The sequence below is a fragment of the Furipterus horrens genome, unplaced genomic scaffold, assembly GCF_987537825.1.
Source record: "Furipterus horrens unplaced genomic scaffold, mFurHor1.1.pri manual_scaffold_6, whole genome shotgun sequence".
Classification (NCBI taxonomy): domain Eukaryota; kingdom Metazoa; phylum Chordata; class Mammalia; order Chiroptera; family Furipteridae; genus Furipterus; species Furipterus horrens.
Genome location: NW_028327176.1, coordinates 55070518 through 55086771, shown reverse-complemented (window position 1 = coordinate 55086771; position 16254 = coordinate 55070518). Strand labels below are relative to the sequence as shown.

Sequence of the window (16254 nt, the reverse complement as noted above, 5' to 3'; positions counted from 1 at the left end):
AGTTAAGAATTTGCCAGTAGCTTTGTCTGGTGGCATTCATATAGCTGTGGGGGCCCCCTTACCCCTGAATGAAGACATGCTGCAGCAAGATGGACCCTCACCAAATTCATGAGCTTGCAGGATACGTCCTTCCCCCACTCCATTCACCACAGCTCCTGGAATGCTATACCTCAGCCACATATCTGCAGGCTGACCACTATGTGCACTTCTGGGAATAAGGGGTTCTGCAGTAGCGCCCGGATTGCACTGCAGAAACAAAGGCCCTTAGAGGCGACTCCTAAGCCAGCAAAATACTTTCAATCACAGGTTGTTAGTCAGCCATGGAAGCCTGTGGGGTTAATTCCAAATAGTCTAAGTTTTCCTACCTGTCTGGTCTCAGTCTCAGGCAAATCTCATTTGTAGAATTGGAGGTTTCCAGATACATTATTCTGAATTTATTAAACATTTTATTTTTTTAAAGGTTTTATTTATTTATTTTTAGAGAGAGGGTAAGGGAGGGAAAAAGAGAGGGAGAGAAACATTAATGTATGGTTGCCTCTTGCACACCCCCAACCAGGGACCTGGCCCATAACCCAGGCATGTGCCCTGACTGGGAATCAAACCAGCGACCCTTTGGTTCACAGGCCTGTGCTCAATCCATTGAGGCACACCAGCCAGGGCTGAATCTATTAAACATTTTAATCAGTTGGTTAATGTGCCTCATTCTGATTTTATATCTTTCTGATGATAATTTGACTTTCCCTGTAGGTTTGCCTATAAAGAGAGAATGCAAAGGCTAGAAGATAAGAATCTTTAACTCCTATAAGTGTTGTAAACCTCATTGTAAATTAAGTAAATTGGCCTTTGGGTTTATAAATCAGCCCTTGTGAACCTGATGTATATTAGACAATGTTCTTGGACCTAATAATCTCTGAGACAATAAAAAGACAGATTTCTGAGTCTGGTCTGGGGCACATACCCCAAGAGGCTTGTCAGGCTTTTCTGGGACTAATCAGCCCCTCCTAGGACATTCTAAATTTCTGTACATACATGTTGACTCTTGACCCATGCTTGCCTAATCAATCTTTTATACTTTACAATCTTTCATATTCACTGTCAAGTTTGATTTGTGAACATACACACCATATTTATAGTTTTAATCAATTGTAGAAACAACTTTTGAATTATTTCACATACATATTTCAATGCATGCTCTTGCATCAAGTTGTAAAAATTTGCCAAATAAATTATAGAAATGAGCAAGAATTTGCTTAGGAGGTTCCCCTTTGAAAAACTCTCCTCCCATAAATTATCTTTTGGTGCCTCTGTCAAAGACTGAGCCTGAGGAGTATATGATGGTTCCTCAGACATCTCTAGGAAAATTCTTCATTGGCCCATAAGAGATTTCACACTGACCTTTGTTTTCTGCTGAAAAATTCGGGTCCCTGTATAAATCAATTTAAAGCTAAATAGCTTTGCTAGATAATGGGGAAAAACTCACATTCCTATGACTTTAAAGAAATAAATCTGTTAAGAGTCACAAAATTTATGGCCAACAGGCCTTAGAAAGCAAAAACACCCTGTCTTGAGGCTTTGTAACTAATACATGGATGTGAACTCCTAAGGTGACGGAGTGGGGATGGGAGAGTGACAGAATAAAGTCAGTGAGGCCACACAGACAATTACCAGTATGGGTGTGCATTTCACAACTTCTAGGTGAGTGAACTTAGCTTCACCTGAGAAACAAATTCACAAAAATATAAGTCTTAAATGTTTAGAGGCAACATAACCCTAATGTGAAAGGTTGTATTCTATAGGTGATTACATTAAAAAAAAGTCTTTAAAATTAGAATGTTCTAAGGGGCTGTTCTGGTAGCTTGCCCCACACACTTTCTACCACTCTTGGTATTAACTGAACAGCAACTTCCTCTAATTTCTGTGACCAAGTTACCAGTCACAGGAAAGGCCTCAGTTCTGGACCCCCTTTGCGTGACAGAGAACTGCTTTCTGTGATATGTGACTCTTTGAGGATCTGTCCAGCTCCACCTCAGCTGGGAGAGGAGCACCTGATGCCTGCTCTGGCCCAGACAAAAACCCTGAGAGTCCTTTTCCAGCCCAGAGATTTTCTTTCCACTTGACCTGGTTCTCCAACTCTAATTCCCCACTTTTGAAATCAACCATGGCATAAAGGTCACTTTGCAGTGAGTTGCTTGGGATTACACATGAACCATTTTTTCAGGCTTCTAAGAGTTTAAACCTGGCTTTGGTCAGAGGCTTCTTAAAGAGCCCATTTATTTGGTCAGTCTGAAAAGGGGTTAAACACTTTATAACAGGAAGTTCAAATTTATACAAATGTAGTATGCAGTAGAATGAACCCCCATGTGCCCATAACCTAGCATCAATGGTTACTGGCTAACTCGTGGGCAATCCATGTCCCTATCCCTGCCCACTACCCCAGACCCACAGGCTGATGATACTGATGCAAATCCTGGACACCATCTCATTCCAGATGTAAATATTTTGGCATGTGTCTCTAAAAGATAAGGCCTCTTTCTTTTCCAGCTATTTTTTTAAAGTATATTTTATGGATTATGTTGTTACCATAGTTCCAATTTTTTCCCCTTTGCTCCCCTCTGCCCAGTAACCCCCTTCCCTCCAGCAATCCCACCCCCTTTAATTCATGTAGGCGAAAGTCACAAGCCCTCTGCCCAGGGTCCTGTGACCTCAGCTTGCAAGAACTTGCAAACGAGTCTTGCCAGTGCCAGCAGCTGCACGCAGCTGAAGACCTAAGTCTCCTTCCCATAGCGATAACGTCGAATGGTGTGGACTCTTGGACCCTTACTCGCATACAATTCTTGGGGGCCGGTTTACAAGTCTCTTAAGAACAAAGAAGCTTGAAAATTAGTGTTTCCTCTCTCCTAGTAACTATATCGGATGTGGAACAGACCCTTGGAACTTTGTAATTTACCGCTTTGCTCTGTAGCTCTATAGGTTAATGTTTATCCCTTTTAGTGGAAAGAATGTTTGTTACCATGTAAGCCTCTTTAGTTTCTATTTAGTTTTACTTTAAAAAAATATTTTTTGCAACCCAATAAAGGAAACGGAGGGCTGTGAACAATTGCTGATGGCCTGAGTGAGTCACAGTCCTCTGTGTGTAGCTGGCCACTCATCCTGCTTGCTGGAATTATCTCTGCGTCTCTTTCCACAAATATTCACGCAACAAATTCATGTCCATGGGTCGTGCATAGAAGTTCTTTGGCTTCACCCTTTCCTATATTATTCTTAACTTCCCCCTGTCTACTTTGTACCAATTGATTATGCTTCTTAGTCCCTTTCACCATTTCCCCATTTCTCCCGATCTCCCCTCCCAGCTGATAACCCTCCAAATTACCCCTATACCTATGATTCTGTTCCTATTGTGGTTTGCTTAGGTGGATTTTGGTTTTTGTGTGGTTTTTTTGTTTGTTTTTTTTTTTTGCTTTATTTTATTCAGTTGTTGATAGTTGTGAGTTTGTTGTCATTTTCGTGTTCATAGTTTTGATCTTCTTTTTCTTAAATAAGTCCCTTTAACATTTCATATAATAATGGCTTGGTGATGATGAACTCCTTTAGCTTCACCTTGTCTGGAAAGCACTTCATCTGCCCTTCCATTCCAAATGATAGCTTTGCTGGATAGAGTAATCCTGGTTGCAAGTTGCCTTTCATCACATTGAATACTGCTTGTCAGTCCCTTCCTCCCTGCAAAGTGTCCTCTGAGAAATCCGCTGATAGTCCTATAGACACCCCCCTGTAGGCAACTTCTGCCTCTCTCTTGCTGCCCCCAGGACTCTCTCTTTATCTTTCACCTTTGGCATCTCAATCATGATGCATCCTGGTGTGGTCCCCTCTGGGTCCAGCTCACCCAGGACCCTCTGTGCTTCCCGGAACTGTCTGTCCATCTCCTTTGCAAAATTTGGGAGGTTTTCCTCATTGTTTTCAATTCTTGTTTCCTCATTCTGCACTGGTTGACTATTTTTTTCTTCCTTATGTTCCAAATCATTGATTCAAACCCTGGTTTCCTTCCCTTCACCATTGGTTTTGTGTGGATTTTTCTTCGTTTCACTTAGCATAGCCTTCACTTCTTCTCTTAATGACTTTGCCATACTCAAACATATCTGTCAAGCCTGTGAGCATCTTTATCACCAGTGTTTTGAATTCTGTGTCTGTTAGGTCATGCGTCTCCTCATCTGTTAGGTTGGCTATCTCCTTGTCGCTTAGTTCTCCCACTGGAACCTTGATCCATTCCCCCTTTTGGGCCATACTTCTCTCTCTCCTCATTCTGACAGGCTCCTGTGTTTGTTTGCCTCTGTGACCTAGGCGGAGCCTTAGGGATTCATCAGTACAGGACGATCTGTTTCACCATGTTGTGGCACTATATGTGGGGGAGGGGTTTGAGAGGGAACAATGCCGCCTTACCGGCACTCGCCCCTTTTCTAGGCACCTCTCCCACTTCTGCAATGAACTGATGCCCCTCTAGCTCCTGCCCTGGCTGTCATTCCCAGAGAGGGTGGGTCTGTGGACGTTCTAGGACTGCGGGGGCCCTTTAAACAAGTGGACTCTGCTGAGATCAGCAGTTTAAACCTCCATCCCAACCCCCACTGGTCTGCACAGTCAGAAGCAATGAGGCTTAATTTTCTCCGGTGCTGGGACTGTGAGCTGCCAGGTTCGGTGAGGAGCTGGGGATGCTCCCCAGGTGTCCCTTCTGACTTTTTAAAATGTGTGACTGTGCTTTCCGTGTCCTCTCCGCCCCGGCTCCGCCCTTCCTACCTGTCTGGATGAGTATTTCTTCTTTATATCTTTGTTTGCCGGACTTCCACGCAGTTTGATTTTCTGGAACTTGTAGTTGTTTCTAGTTTTGAGGTAGTTGTATTCCTTCTTAGTTGTGGAGGGAGATGCAGCATGTCTGTCTACGCCTCCATATTGGCCGGAAGTCTCCAGCTATTTTTTTATTGTAGTAAAATATACTTAACATAAAATTTTCCATCTTAACTATTTTTAAATGTGTATTTCAGTGGTGTTAAATACATTTATAATGTTGCGTAGCCATGCCACGATCCATCTCCACAGCTCTCTTCACCTTATAAATGGAGTCTCTACACCCATTAAACACTACCTCCCCATTCTCCCCTCCTTCCAGCCCCTGGAAACCATCAGTCTACTTTTTGTCTCTATGATTTTGACAATTCTAAAGGCCTCATAAAAGTGGAATCCCACAGTATTTGTCTTTCATGACTGGCTTCTTTCACTTTACATAATATCCCCAAGGTTGAGAGACTTCAGAGAAGGGTGAGGTCTCCTGGACATTGGTGGAAGTGTAAATTGGCACAATTTCTGGAAAACAGTCTGGAAATGTATGTCATATACTTAGAAATATGCAGACATAGCAATTTTACCTCTAAGAGTTTATCCTAAGGAAATTATTGGGCAGGGGCCAAAGATATTCAAACCAGCCTTGTTTATAATAAAGAATAATTAGAAATAATCTAAATAAATATCCACCAAGTAAGGACTATTCATATCAATTATGGTCCATTCATACAATAGAAGACTAAAGAGCCTCTAAAATGATATGAGTCCAATAAACCTGAAAGGCTGTCCATTAGATATTATGCCCTTATGGTGTCAATAATGTAAAATTCTGTGTATGCACATGTGTGTGAATGTGTGCACATACGTGTTCATGCACACAGAGATTCGCAATGATAGTCATCAAAATATCAACCATAATGTCTTCTGGTTGGGAAACACCATGATTTGAATGCCTTTACTTTCTTATTTTTTATTGTTTCTAAAGTTACAAAAGCAATATTCTTTATTTTTATGTCCAATGCTAACACTAACAGAGTGTGCATTATGTGCCAGGAACTGCTCTAATTGCTATCTACTGAAGAAAGGAAAGGTGATGAGAGAGTAACTAACTTGCCCTTGGTCTACAGCTAATAAATAATGGAGCTGGGATTTGAAAACTGGTCATTAACTCCACAGACTGTGCTCTAATGAGTCCAAATAGAGTGAAAGTCTCTTAAATCCTCCCCCGCCTGCAATCCCAATCCTATTCTCAGTAGTAACCATTGTTGACCATTTGACAAGTATCCTTCCAAAATTTCACTTGAGGATTTTCAGATACTTGTGCACAAACACATATATGTGTATGTATATTTTTCATAAAATGGGATGAAATTGTCTATCCTGTCAGTATGCATAGTTTGTCCTCAGACTTTTTACCTCCCAGGAGTATTTTGCAGCATGGACATAGGGCATGGATGTGACCATGACTCTACTGAAAACTGGTATTTTCCAGTTCTTCACCCTTGGGCAAAGCTGTAGTGAACATCCTAGTATACATATTACTGTGTGCAGATGTGTGTTGATATGCCTGTGATAATCTCCCAGAAATGGAACCACTGGGTCAAAAAACATGAACGCTAAATGTTGAAAGAGGCTGCCCAATTCCCCACACCAAGAAGGCTGTGCAGCTAGTATAGAGTAAACATACTACATATAGTGGCCCTGGTAGGGTAGCTCAGTGTGTTAAAGCATCATCCTGTTACACCAAGGTTGTGGGTTCAAGGCCTAGTCAGGGCACATACAAAAATCAACCAATGAAAGCATAAATAAGTGAAACAACAAATTGATGTTCCTCTCTCTATAAAATCAATAAATATTTTACATATACTACATATAGTGTATATATACATTCAGTATATGCATACATACATATACTATATATGCATATACTGTATACATACATCTAGTATGTATGTATGTACATCCCCCATTTTCAGCAACACAGGAAGTTATTAGTCTTTTAAATTTTTGCCACTATGAGAAGTAAAAAACGTTATTTAATTTGCATCAATTTAAATGTCCTTCATTACTACTAAACTTAAGCATCTTTTCATATTTATTGGCCATCTTTATTTCTTTTCAGAACTGTTCACTTTTCAGTTGCATAATTTGAATTTTTCTTATGATGTGAAGAAGCTTCATTATATTATAAGTATCAGTCCTTTGATGCGTTGTTTGTTGCCAGTACTTTTCAAATATGTTGTATTTCTATGAAATTCCTTTGTCTTATTTTGTTACATAGATGTTTTAGTTTAGTTTATTTTTATATAACAACATTTGTTTACTTTTTTCTTTATGTTTTTATATACTGCTTAGGAAGTCTTTTTCCACAACCAGGAATATAAGAATACTCTCCTGTATTCTCATCCACTATATATTTTGTTTATAGATTTAAAATATTTATTTATTTTTATTGTGGTACAGTATACATCACATAAACTTTAACACTGCAGCCGCCTGTAGGTGTACAGTTCAGTGGCATTAAGTGCATTCACATGGTTGTGTAACTGTCACCACCATCCATCTCCAGAACTCTTTTCATCTTGCAAAGCTGAAATTCTGTACCCATTAAACAGTAATTGCCACTCCCCCTTGCTTCAGCCCCAGGCATCCACCATTCTACTTTTTGCCTCTATGAATTTGACTTCTCTAGGTCCGTAATATAAGTGGAATCATCCATTGTTTGTCTTTTACGAGACTAGCTTATTCCAGCTAGCACAATATCTTCAAGTTTCATCCATGGCATATGTCAGAATTTCCTTCCTTTTTAAAGCTCAGTAACATTCCATTATAGCTTTATTTTTATGTTTAGGTTTTAATTCTCGTGGAATTTAATATTGTATTTGATGAGAAGTAACTTTTTTATTTTTGGGTTGGTCATCTTTTAAACAACTCCTCCAAAAAACCCAAATCCCCATGGGCGTCCAGGTCTGTTTCTGGACTGTTGTCTGGACTGGAACCACACTGTTTTAATGACTGCAGCTTTTTAGTAAGTTTTTTTTTTTTTTTTTTAATCTGCTAGAAGCATGTCTCATCTCCATTCTCCTTTTCCTAGACTTTCCCAAGCCATTCCCAGATATTATCTTTTTCAGAGGAACTTTAGAATTAATAATTATGATCCAGAAAATACTCCCTTGGGACTTTTATTGGAATAGCTTGAAGCTCCCCACTAATTTGGGGCTGACATAAAGCTGAGCTAGCTGACCTCTCTCTGGCGGCTGCTCTCCAGGTAGTCGGTGCTGCCCTCTTCAGGGAAGTACAGGCCAGTGCTACCTCTGCCCACGGCCTTTCTATTGTGCCCCCCTACCCCCAAGCCTATGAAGAAAAGACAAATTCCTACATACCCTTGGTTTAATTTCTTTTCTTCCTTAGGTGACATTTGCATTTTAACCAGAACTTTCAGAACCAAAATCCAGAGTGGATACTTAGAAACCTCAGGCCCTTTAGTAGAGCCCACGGGGAAATATTTCTGTTCGGAAATGCTTTCCCTGCTCCCAGCAACCACACCACATACGCAGGCACTGAACACACGTGTGACCAGCCCCAGATAGCCAGGTTCCAGTTGAAACTTTTAAAAAACAGCTTTGTTGTTATAAAATGCCATCAAGTTCCCTCATTTTAAGTGTACAGTTAAGTGATTTTTAGTAAATGTGCAAAGCTGTGCAATCATCACCAAATCCAAATTTAGAACATTCCTGTCACCCCCCAAAAAATCCCTGGTGCCCATTTATGGTCATTCTCCGGATGCCACTTTGCCCTGAACATGACAGCATCATGAGGAGTGGGGGACAGAGTGAGGGGGTCCCTGAGAGATCCTCCGCCTGTGAGTCTAGAACCAACGCCCCAACATCGTGCATAGAACTTGCAAGCCAACACCCCTCTTCTGAGGAGACTCAGCTAGGGGCTCCTCCTGAGGACACTGGTCTTGCTGAGCCCCATTATTACCCCTTCCAGGTGGATAAAGTTTGAAGAAAAAGTGGAGGAAGGAGGCGAACGCTGGAGCAAGCCCCACGTGGCCACACTGTCCCTGCACAGCCTCTTCGAGCTCCGGACCTGCTTGCAGACCGGAACGGTGCTACTGGATTTGGACAGCGGCTCCTTACCACAGATCATAGGTGAGGCAGCGGCCGCTGAGGTCCCAAACCACCAGGGCAGCTCTTTCCCATTCAGCTTCCTGCCCATCCTCAATCTATGTGACATCCTCACCTGTGACATTCTCACCTCTGACACCTACCTGATTCTGCAGAGACCAGGCTTTGGGTCTGATGCTCCCAGGGCAAATCACAGTCTCTCTAAGTTTCAGTCCCATGTAGAATTCCAACAGAGGAAAGATCAGCCTCTGAAATACCATCTAGCAATATAGCAAAAGGTAGGGGGGCTTCTGAGTGTGGGCGGAGATACCTGTTGCCACGTCAACCAGTTTCTGGTCATTCATCTTTAGGAAATCAGCTCTCATTTAGTGGGGTGGCAAAGGGAGGGGCTGGCTTGCCTTATCATTCCTAAAACCTTTTGTGAATTTTGCTCTAGCATGTTGAATTTTGCCAGAAGTGTTTTGCCCAAAATACTCTCCTAAAGAGAATTCATGTTGGAACTAAAACAATTTAACAAAGTATTTTGTGGTTTTTAGGGTACTTTCATGTGTATGATTTCATTTACTTTTGACAATAGACTTGATAGAGCAGCGAATTCTACACACATGGACATGCACCCACGTGAATGTGCAAACATGCCCACACCCTTTTACATATGAGGAGCCTGAAGGTTCCTGATTTGCCCAAGTTTCAATTGTGACAAAGCCCGGACTATTTCCACATCCCCTGCTTCCTTAGCTCACTTTTAATCCCACAAATAACAGATGAAACGGAAACCTCCCACACCCCTGGTCATTCTCTCCCACTCGGAGGGACAGATGAGTTGTGTTTGCTTCCCACTTAGATGACGTCATTGAGAAGCAAATTGAGGATGGCCTCCTGCGGCCAGAGCTCCGAGAGAGGGTCAACTATGTCCTCTTGAGGAAACACCGTCACCAAACCAAGAAGCCCATCCACTGCTCCTTGGTCGACATTGGAAAGTCGGTCTCCTCCACCACCAGTGAGTCTGGCCACTGGCTGATGGGCCTTGGGCAGGCGGGGGCTGGTGTCAGGCCCCGGTGCTTGGGTGCACCCATGTCAGTGATCAGAGAGTCTTGGCAACTTGGAAGCTTCCCAGACTTCACAGTCCTGGAGAAATTCTGAGGTTCTGGGGATTCCTTAGCCTCCTTCTCTATCAGGCCTTCAGGGACCCCAGACGCACCCCAATGTTGTTCCCACCACCAGAGCAAAACTCAGCCTGGGCTGTACCTTGCAGTCACTTGGGGGTATGAAATGTCTCCTAATGCCTGGGCCCCACCCTGGAGAGTTGTATTAAATTGGTCTGGGGTGTGGCCTGGGAACAGGGAGTTTAGAAACCTCCCCACGAGATTCTCACGTGCAGTCAAGGTGGCAAAATGCTGCAGAGATGGTGTGCTTAGGGTGAGGGTTTGGGTTTTCCCACTGAGCCCCCCACGAAGAGCCAAGAGCCCCGGCAGGAAGTGAAACACATCAGGGTGGTAGAAGGGGCTGGGTCAGCTTAAGGTGTCAGGGCTGGTAACCAGGCATCTTGTGTCATTCTGATTAGCAGAGCTGGGGGCTAGTAGGGAGAGTGGCTTGTTCCATTCACACATGTCAAACCTGCAACCACCCACTCTTGATATCCCAGAGTCATGAAGCCTAGACACTAACCTTGCTGGACCTGTCACATAAATGCAGTAATCAGAACAAAGTTGATAAAGTGGCTAAATCAAGAGCCTTGAGGAATCTCTTTAGATGGACTGTTTGAAATGGAGGAGTATTTAGCATGTCGTAACAGCAGATACATACTCAGCTCTTACCATGTTTCAGCACTGAAGCATGTTAACTCACTTCATGCTCACAATATCCCTGTGACTAGGTACTGTTTCCATCATCTCCATTTTACAAATGAGAAGCCTGAGGCAAAAGGTTAAGTTACTTGCTTAAGGTCACACAGCCAGTAAGTGGTGCAATCCGGGATGAAGCCAGGCAACACCTGCCTATTTAATCAATTGGTTGTCTTATCTTACTTTCAATGGAACAAATATTTTCTTTAATCTTGTTCAGACTATTAACTTCCTTCCAAGAAAAGCCCCCCCACCCCCCAAAACAATAACAAAGAATGAAACAACCAAAAACAGTCTTTTTACTGGAGGGAGAAGAGACAGGGCCCAGCTTTATTTAGGTGAAATGGTGATAAATTGTGAACCACATTAATGGGAGAGGCTGTGCCAGTCTAGCCAGGCTGCCAAGGCAACGCCCCCCTCTGTTCCTCCTCCCAGATCAAAGCCCAGCCCGGAGCCCCGCAGCTGGCCCCAGCCTGCACTGCTCCACAGAGGACCTGAGGATTCGGCAAAGCACAGATTACAGCCATCTGTGTGAGTGTGTTCTCCGCTACTGTGTCACAGTGTCTTTGCACGTTACGGCTTCGTCCTGGCTGTGGCAGCTGTGGGGTGTCACCTTTCATATACTCTCAAAGGCAGAGGAGATAAAGCCCAGAATCTATCTAGAATTTTCAGGGTGACATCAGGAAAGCTCTTTCACCTGAAACCTGACCTGCTCTCAGCCTTTTACCACCACAATTTTCCATGTAATTATTCTGAAAAAATGCAGCTCTGAATGAAGTCCTGACATAATCAAAAGCCCATCCTGTGTGCTAGCCGGTTGTATCTTAGTCTATACCTTTGTGTCCATCAAAGTGATCATTAGCGCTGTGTTTGGTAAAGAAGCCTTCCTTGAAACAGGATTAACAACAAGTGAGTTACTTTGCCCCTGGACTGAGAATGTTCCTATCGCTAGGCGATGGTCTTGTGCCACCGTGACAATAAAACACTGGCCGCCACAGCCCCTTGAGTGCCAGGAATGGGGAAGGGGCCTGTGCGGTGTCTGGCTGCAGACGAGCTTTCTCAGGCAGAACATCAGGGATGAACAGGACAGGGGAGCTGTGAGGCAAAGAGATAGGGGGAGGTGGAAAATGAAAAGGAAAGGCAGGGTAAAAATAGCAATCCTGCTTTCCTTTAAATACTTTTACTAAAACGCCAAGATATAAACAAGCACAGCCCAGGGCTGTGCCCCTAGCAGGCCTGAGGGATGATTTGAGAGGAGACATGGCCCATGCCTGAGCCTCCGTAGCAGTTTGCCACAGGCTTTTCCCTCTGTTCTCAGTGACGTGGGGTCCTCTCAGTCCCCCTGAACTTAGTTATTCCACGCAATGATGCCAGGGGGCAGCAGTCAGCAGGCAGCAAATGTCTTCAGGACAGTCCTCCCACTCAGTTATTCACTGTGTCTGAGGTGGCCCTGTGGTGCAGTGGTGGGGATGTGGACAAAAGGCATGAATGAGTGACTGCAGCACTGTGTGCACCTGCCCCATACCCAGGTGGCACCTGGGAAAGCTCAGCGGGAAGGGGTCACCCACCTGAGAATAAATAGGAGTTTTCCAGGAAGGAGAAGTATGTTCTAAGCCAATGACACAACAGCAGGTGAAGGGAATACACTGGGGAGGGTGCTGTGCATTCAGGAAAACACAGCAGTTTGGTTCACCAGGAGTGGAGGGACTACAAGAAAAAGGGTCCCATTGAAGGGGCCTCTGTGCCCTGCAAAAAGGCCCAGCCTTGATTCTGAGTGTGGTGAGGACCCCTGAGAAGTTTTAAGCAGGGGAGGACCATGGTCAGATTTTTATTTGAGAAGGAATAAACTAGAAGGGGAAGAGATTGGAAGCAAGAGACTGGGCCTGCCTTGGGGCTGTGAGAACAAGAACGGAGAGGGAAGGTCAAGATGGGAGATGATGGGGGGGGAGTACAAGGAGATGAGGAAGAAGGGGGGATGTCGATCTCTGCTCTGATTGCATGCAGATGGGAGGAAGGGGCACTGCATGGAGTAGGGTCTGTGGGGGGAGTCATGTGGTGGAAGACAGTGAGTTTTGTTTCCCAGGTGAGGTGCAAGAAGAGTCTGGAGTTCACCCCAAATCTCTAGCCATCTTTAAAGATGTTCATGGTCATGGAGGATGGAGGTGAAACTCATCTTTTCTCTCCAACCAAGTCCAAGCTTAGTGACACCTAGGACCTCACCTGATAATGTGTTTGTAGCCCTTCCCACCCCCAAGTCCTGGCACAGAACAGACATCTTGGTCTCTGCCCAGGAAGGTGTTCTCTGCCCAGGATGGAGGGATGGGGGTGGAAGTTAGAGACGAGAATACAGCAGACTGAAGAGTAAGAAGGAGGAAGTAGAACCTGAGGTCTGGCAACTCTTAAGGAAGCTGCCAGTGCCCTGGCCAGTGGCTTCATTGGTTGGAGTGTCATCCTGTACACCAAAAGGATGCAGGTTTGATCCTCGGTCAGGGCACACATCTAAGTTGCGAGTTTGTTCCTTGGTTGGGTCATGTACAAAGACAACCAGTAGATGTTTCTCTCTCACATTTGTCTCTCTCTCCCCCCGCGCCCCACCCCCTGCCTCTCTCTGTGTGTAAAATCAATGAACATATATCCTTGGGTGAGGATTTTAAAAAAAGAATTAAAAAAAAGAAGGCATGTTAAAAAACAAAGAAAGCTGCCATTGAAGAGAAAAGAGAGTGGAGGCTAGTTCAAAGTGGGTGCGGGATTAGGGGAGGGAGGCTCTTCCCTTGGTTATGAAGATCAGATAGTTATGTGCAAGGATCAAGTGGAAAAGACCTGTGAGAGCTTGGCTTCTCCTGATGGACCCTTTTTTCCCTTCTCTCCTAGGTCACGCCCAGAGCAGAAGCATGAATGAAATTTCTCGCACCCCAAACACTGACCAGGTAGTAAAGCCCCTGCACTGGGCTGCAGTGAAGGGCAGGGCAGGATTCAGCCTTCCGTTTCATGGGCAGGGAGCCCCTATGGGCAGGACTCCACTCTCATGAAGGAGAGGAAGTCTCCAGGAAGGACAGGGTTGGGACTCTGGGCTGCCCTGGTGACTCCACCCACCCCATCACTCAGGCGTATTGACTGAGCCTCAAGTACTGGCTCTGGGCCAGGCCCTGGGACGAGTGAGGGTCAGAGAAGCATGGTCAGGTAAAGTGCCAGCTGTCTCTGAGCCTGGGATTTGTTGGAGAGAGACCAGCACAGAGTGTTACCTCCTGTATGACACACAAGTGCCTTGAAAGATGGAGTGGGGATCTGGGCTAACAGAGACTGGCGATGGGGCCTCCCTGTGGGGACAGCAGTGATAGCAAATCAGCTGGACTGCCCAACAGTGTCTTCTCCTTGGCTGGGCTGGCAGGAAGCCAGTTCCCATCTCCCACCAGCTTGGCTGGGATCCTCTTGGTGAGATTGGAATCCTGAAAACAGTTGAGTCCATGTTCTAAGGCCCACAGCCCAGGACCCCTGTGACTATACCCCTAGAGGAAGCCCAGAGGAGCTTCCCTCAATTCCAAGCCCTGCAGAAGCCCTCATGGTCCCCTTGCTTGTGCCCCCAGGGTAGGAAGAAAGGTGAGGAAAGAAACCTGAAATTTGGTGAGGACTTCTTAGGAGCTCGGGTGAGGGCCTGGCCTTGAAGGAACCCCAAGTTTGGTGGCAAGCAAAACAAAAGCAGTCCCTCATGTCAGTGTCCTGAGAGCCCTTTGGTGGCCAAAATAATAAATGAACAATAATAACAGCATCAACTGTCATTTAAAATCCACACGCTGCAGGCATCATACAACGCCAAGCATTTTCTGTGTCATGAAGGTATTATCATCTTTAATCTACTAAGGAGAACATGAGGCTAAAAGCAGTTAAATAACATGCCCGAGTTCATGCAGCTGAAGTGGGGCAGAACCATCATTTGACCCAGGCAGTCTGCCTCTAGAGCCCTTAATTTGGAAGTGACTGAGGAACAGGTATTCTGGGATATTATTTAGAGATCCCCACTTGAGTTCAGTCAAGCACACAGACAGTGGAGCCATGTTAAGGAAGCACTGCCTAGTCAAAGTCATTCACAACCTATTTTAATAAAGGTCTAGGTGCTAAGATTACTAGCTGTTACTTTACCAGGCAATACTGCCTTGATTTAGGAATTGGAGCCCAGCATCCAAGGGCCAGCTCTTCTAACTGATCAGGTCCTGCTGCTTCTTAGTATTTGCAGCAGCAATGGCTTGTGGGAACAGCAGTCTGTCTGCCAGTGTGCACTCTTTAGGTCCAAGACCAGAGATGGTTGCTCAGTCAACTCTTTTGTCATGGCTCCATGACTGCCCTGGGCAGTCTGTCAGGTTCCCAGGGAGCAGAGGGTGGATTCAGACAGCAGGGTTGTGTGCAGTCACTTGACAGAGCTGGACCAGACTCCCCATGGGTTCAGGAAGTGGGGTCAGCAGGGTCCAGGTCCAGACTATGGCCAAGCCAGGGTGGCCAGACAGCACTATGGCCCATTCTGGGATGTTACCACGCAGACCGGGCTCCTTACCAAAAGTGTCACCACCTTTAAGGGAGGACCACGGCCCCGTCTCAAGCCCTCTCCTCTCCTGGATTATGAGTGGGCTTGTTGGGCTGCCCCAAAGCCTTGTTGTTTTCAAAGCCTTGTTCTCCAGGGCACGCCTGTTACCCCTCCTCTCCACTTGTCCCCTGGACCTGCTCCCTGCCTGATGCTGTGGGCACAGAGTGGGCAGGGAGGCCTCCACTGCCCTGGCACCCCAAGCCCTCCATCCCGAAGAGCACTGTTTATGAATCCGCTGACTGCAGCTGGGACAAAGGGACTTTTGGGGTTGTGAGGACTCTGGCCTTCCCTTAACTGTTGCCCTTGCTTGTTCTCACTGCATTAGAGTCCTTTGAGCTGTTGCCTGGGTGGTTGTAGAGCATTTTAATTTTTTATTAGATTTAAAAGATTATAAGGGTGTAGCCCTTGCTCATGTGCCTTTTTTCTTGCTGGTAGGCCACTCAGCCCAGGGTGTATCACACCCACTGTGAGAGAATCAGGAAACAGCTCTGGGCCCGCTAGCCATGCGCATGCCCACAACCCACCCCTCCTTGGTATAGGAAGTAACACAAAGAATCTGTGCCTTCACTGGGCTTACGAGAAACAGACATTTCTGTACCCACAAGACAGACCCAGGAGGAATGGGTGGCAAACTTGTGGCATCCATAGGATCTCTCTGGAGTGTTCACCTCCACCTTCTACCTTTGTTGGCCACTATGGACTTCCACCTGTCCTGCCCTCCCACGTGCTTCCTCTCCACCATCTCTCTACAAAGTTATCTCTGTCTTGCCCATCTCTTTGCTGCCCAGAGGAAAAGCAATCTGAAAAATGAGTGCATCATAAAATGTGAGCTTGCATGTGACCATTCCTGGGGCATTTTTATCGTAAAAGAGGACTC

The 16254-nt window shown here is 45.2% G+C and overlaps 1 protein-coding gene across 1 annotated transcript in view; it reads left to right on the top strand.

Annotated features, from left to right (window-relative positions):
* SLC4A5 (solute carrier family 4 member 5) overlaps window positions 1-16254 on the top strand; it is a 78970-nt gene that overhangs the window by 25513 nt on the left and 37203 nt on the right. Inside the window, exons 3-6 of the mRNA XM_090281535.1 lie at window positions 8821-8981; window positions 9802-9957; window positions 11237-11332; window positions 13673-13728. Of these exons, the coding sequence (XP_090137661.1) occupies window positions 8821-8981; window positions 9802-9957; window positions 11237-11332; window positions 13673-13728 (469 nt within the window). The remainder of the gene's footprint in view (window positions 1-8820; window positions 8982-9801; window positions 9958-11236; window positions 11333-13672; window positions 13729-16254) is intronic.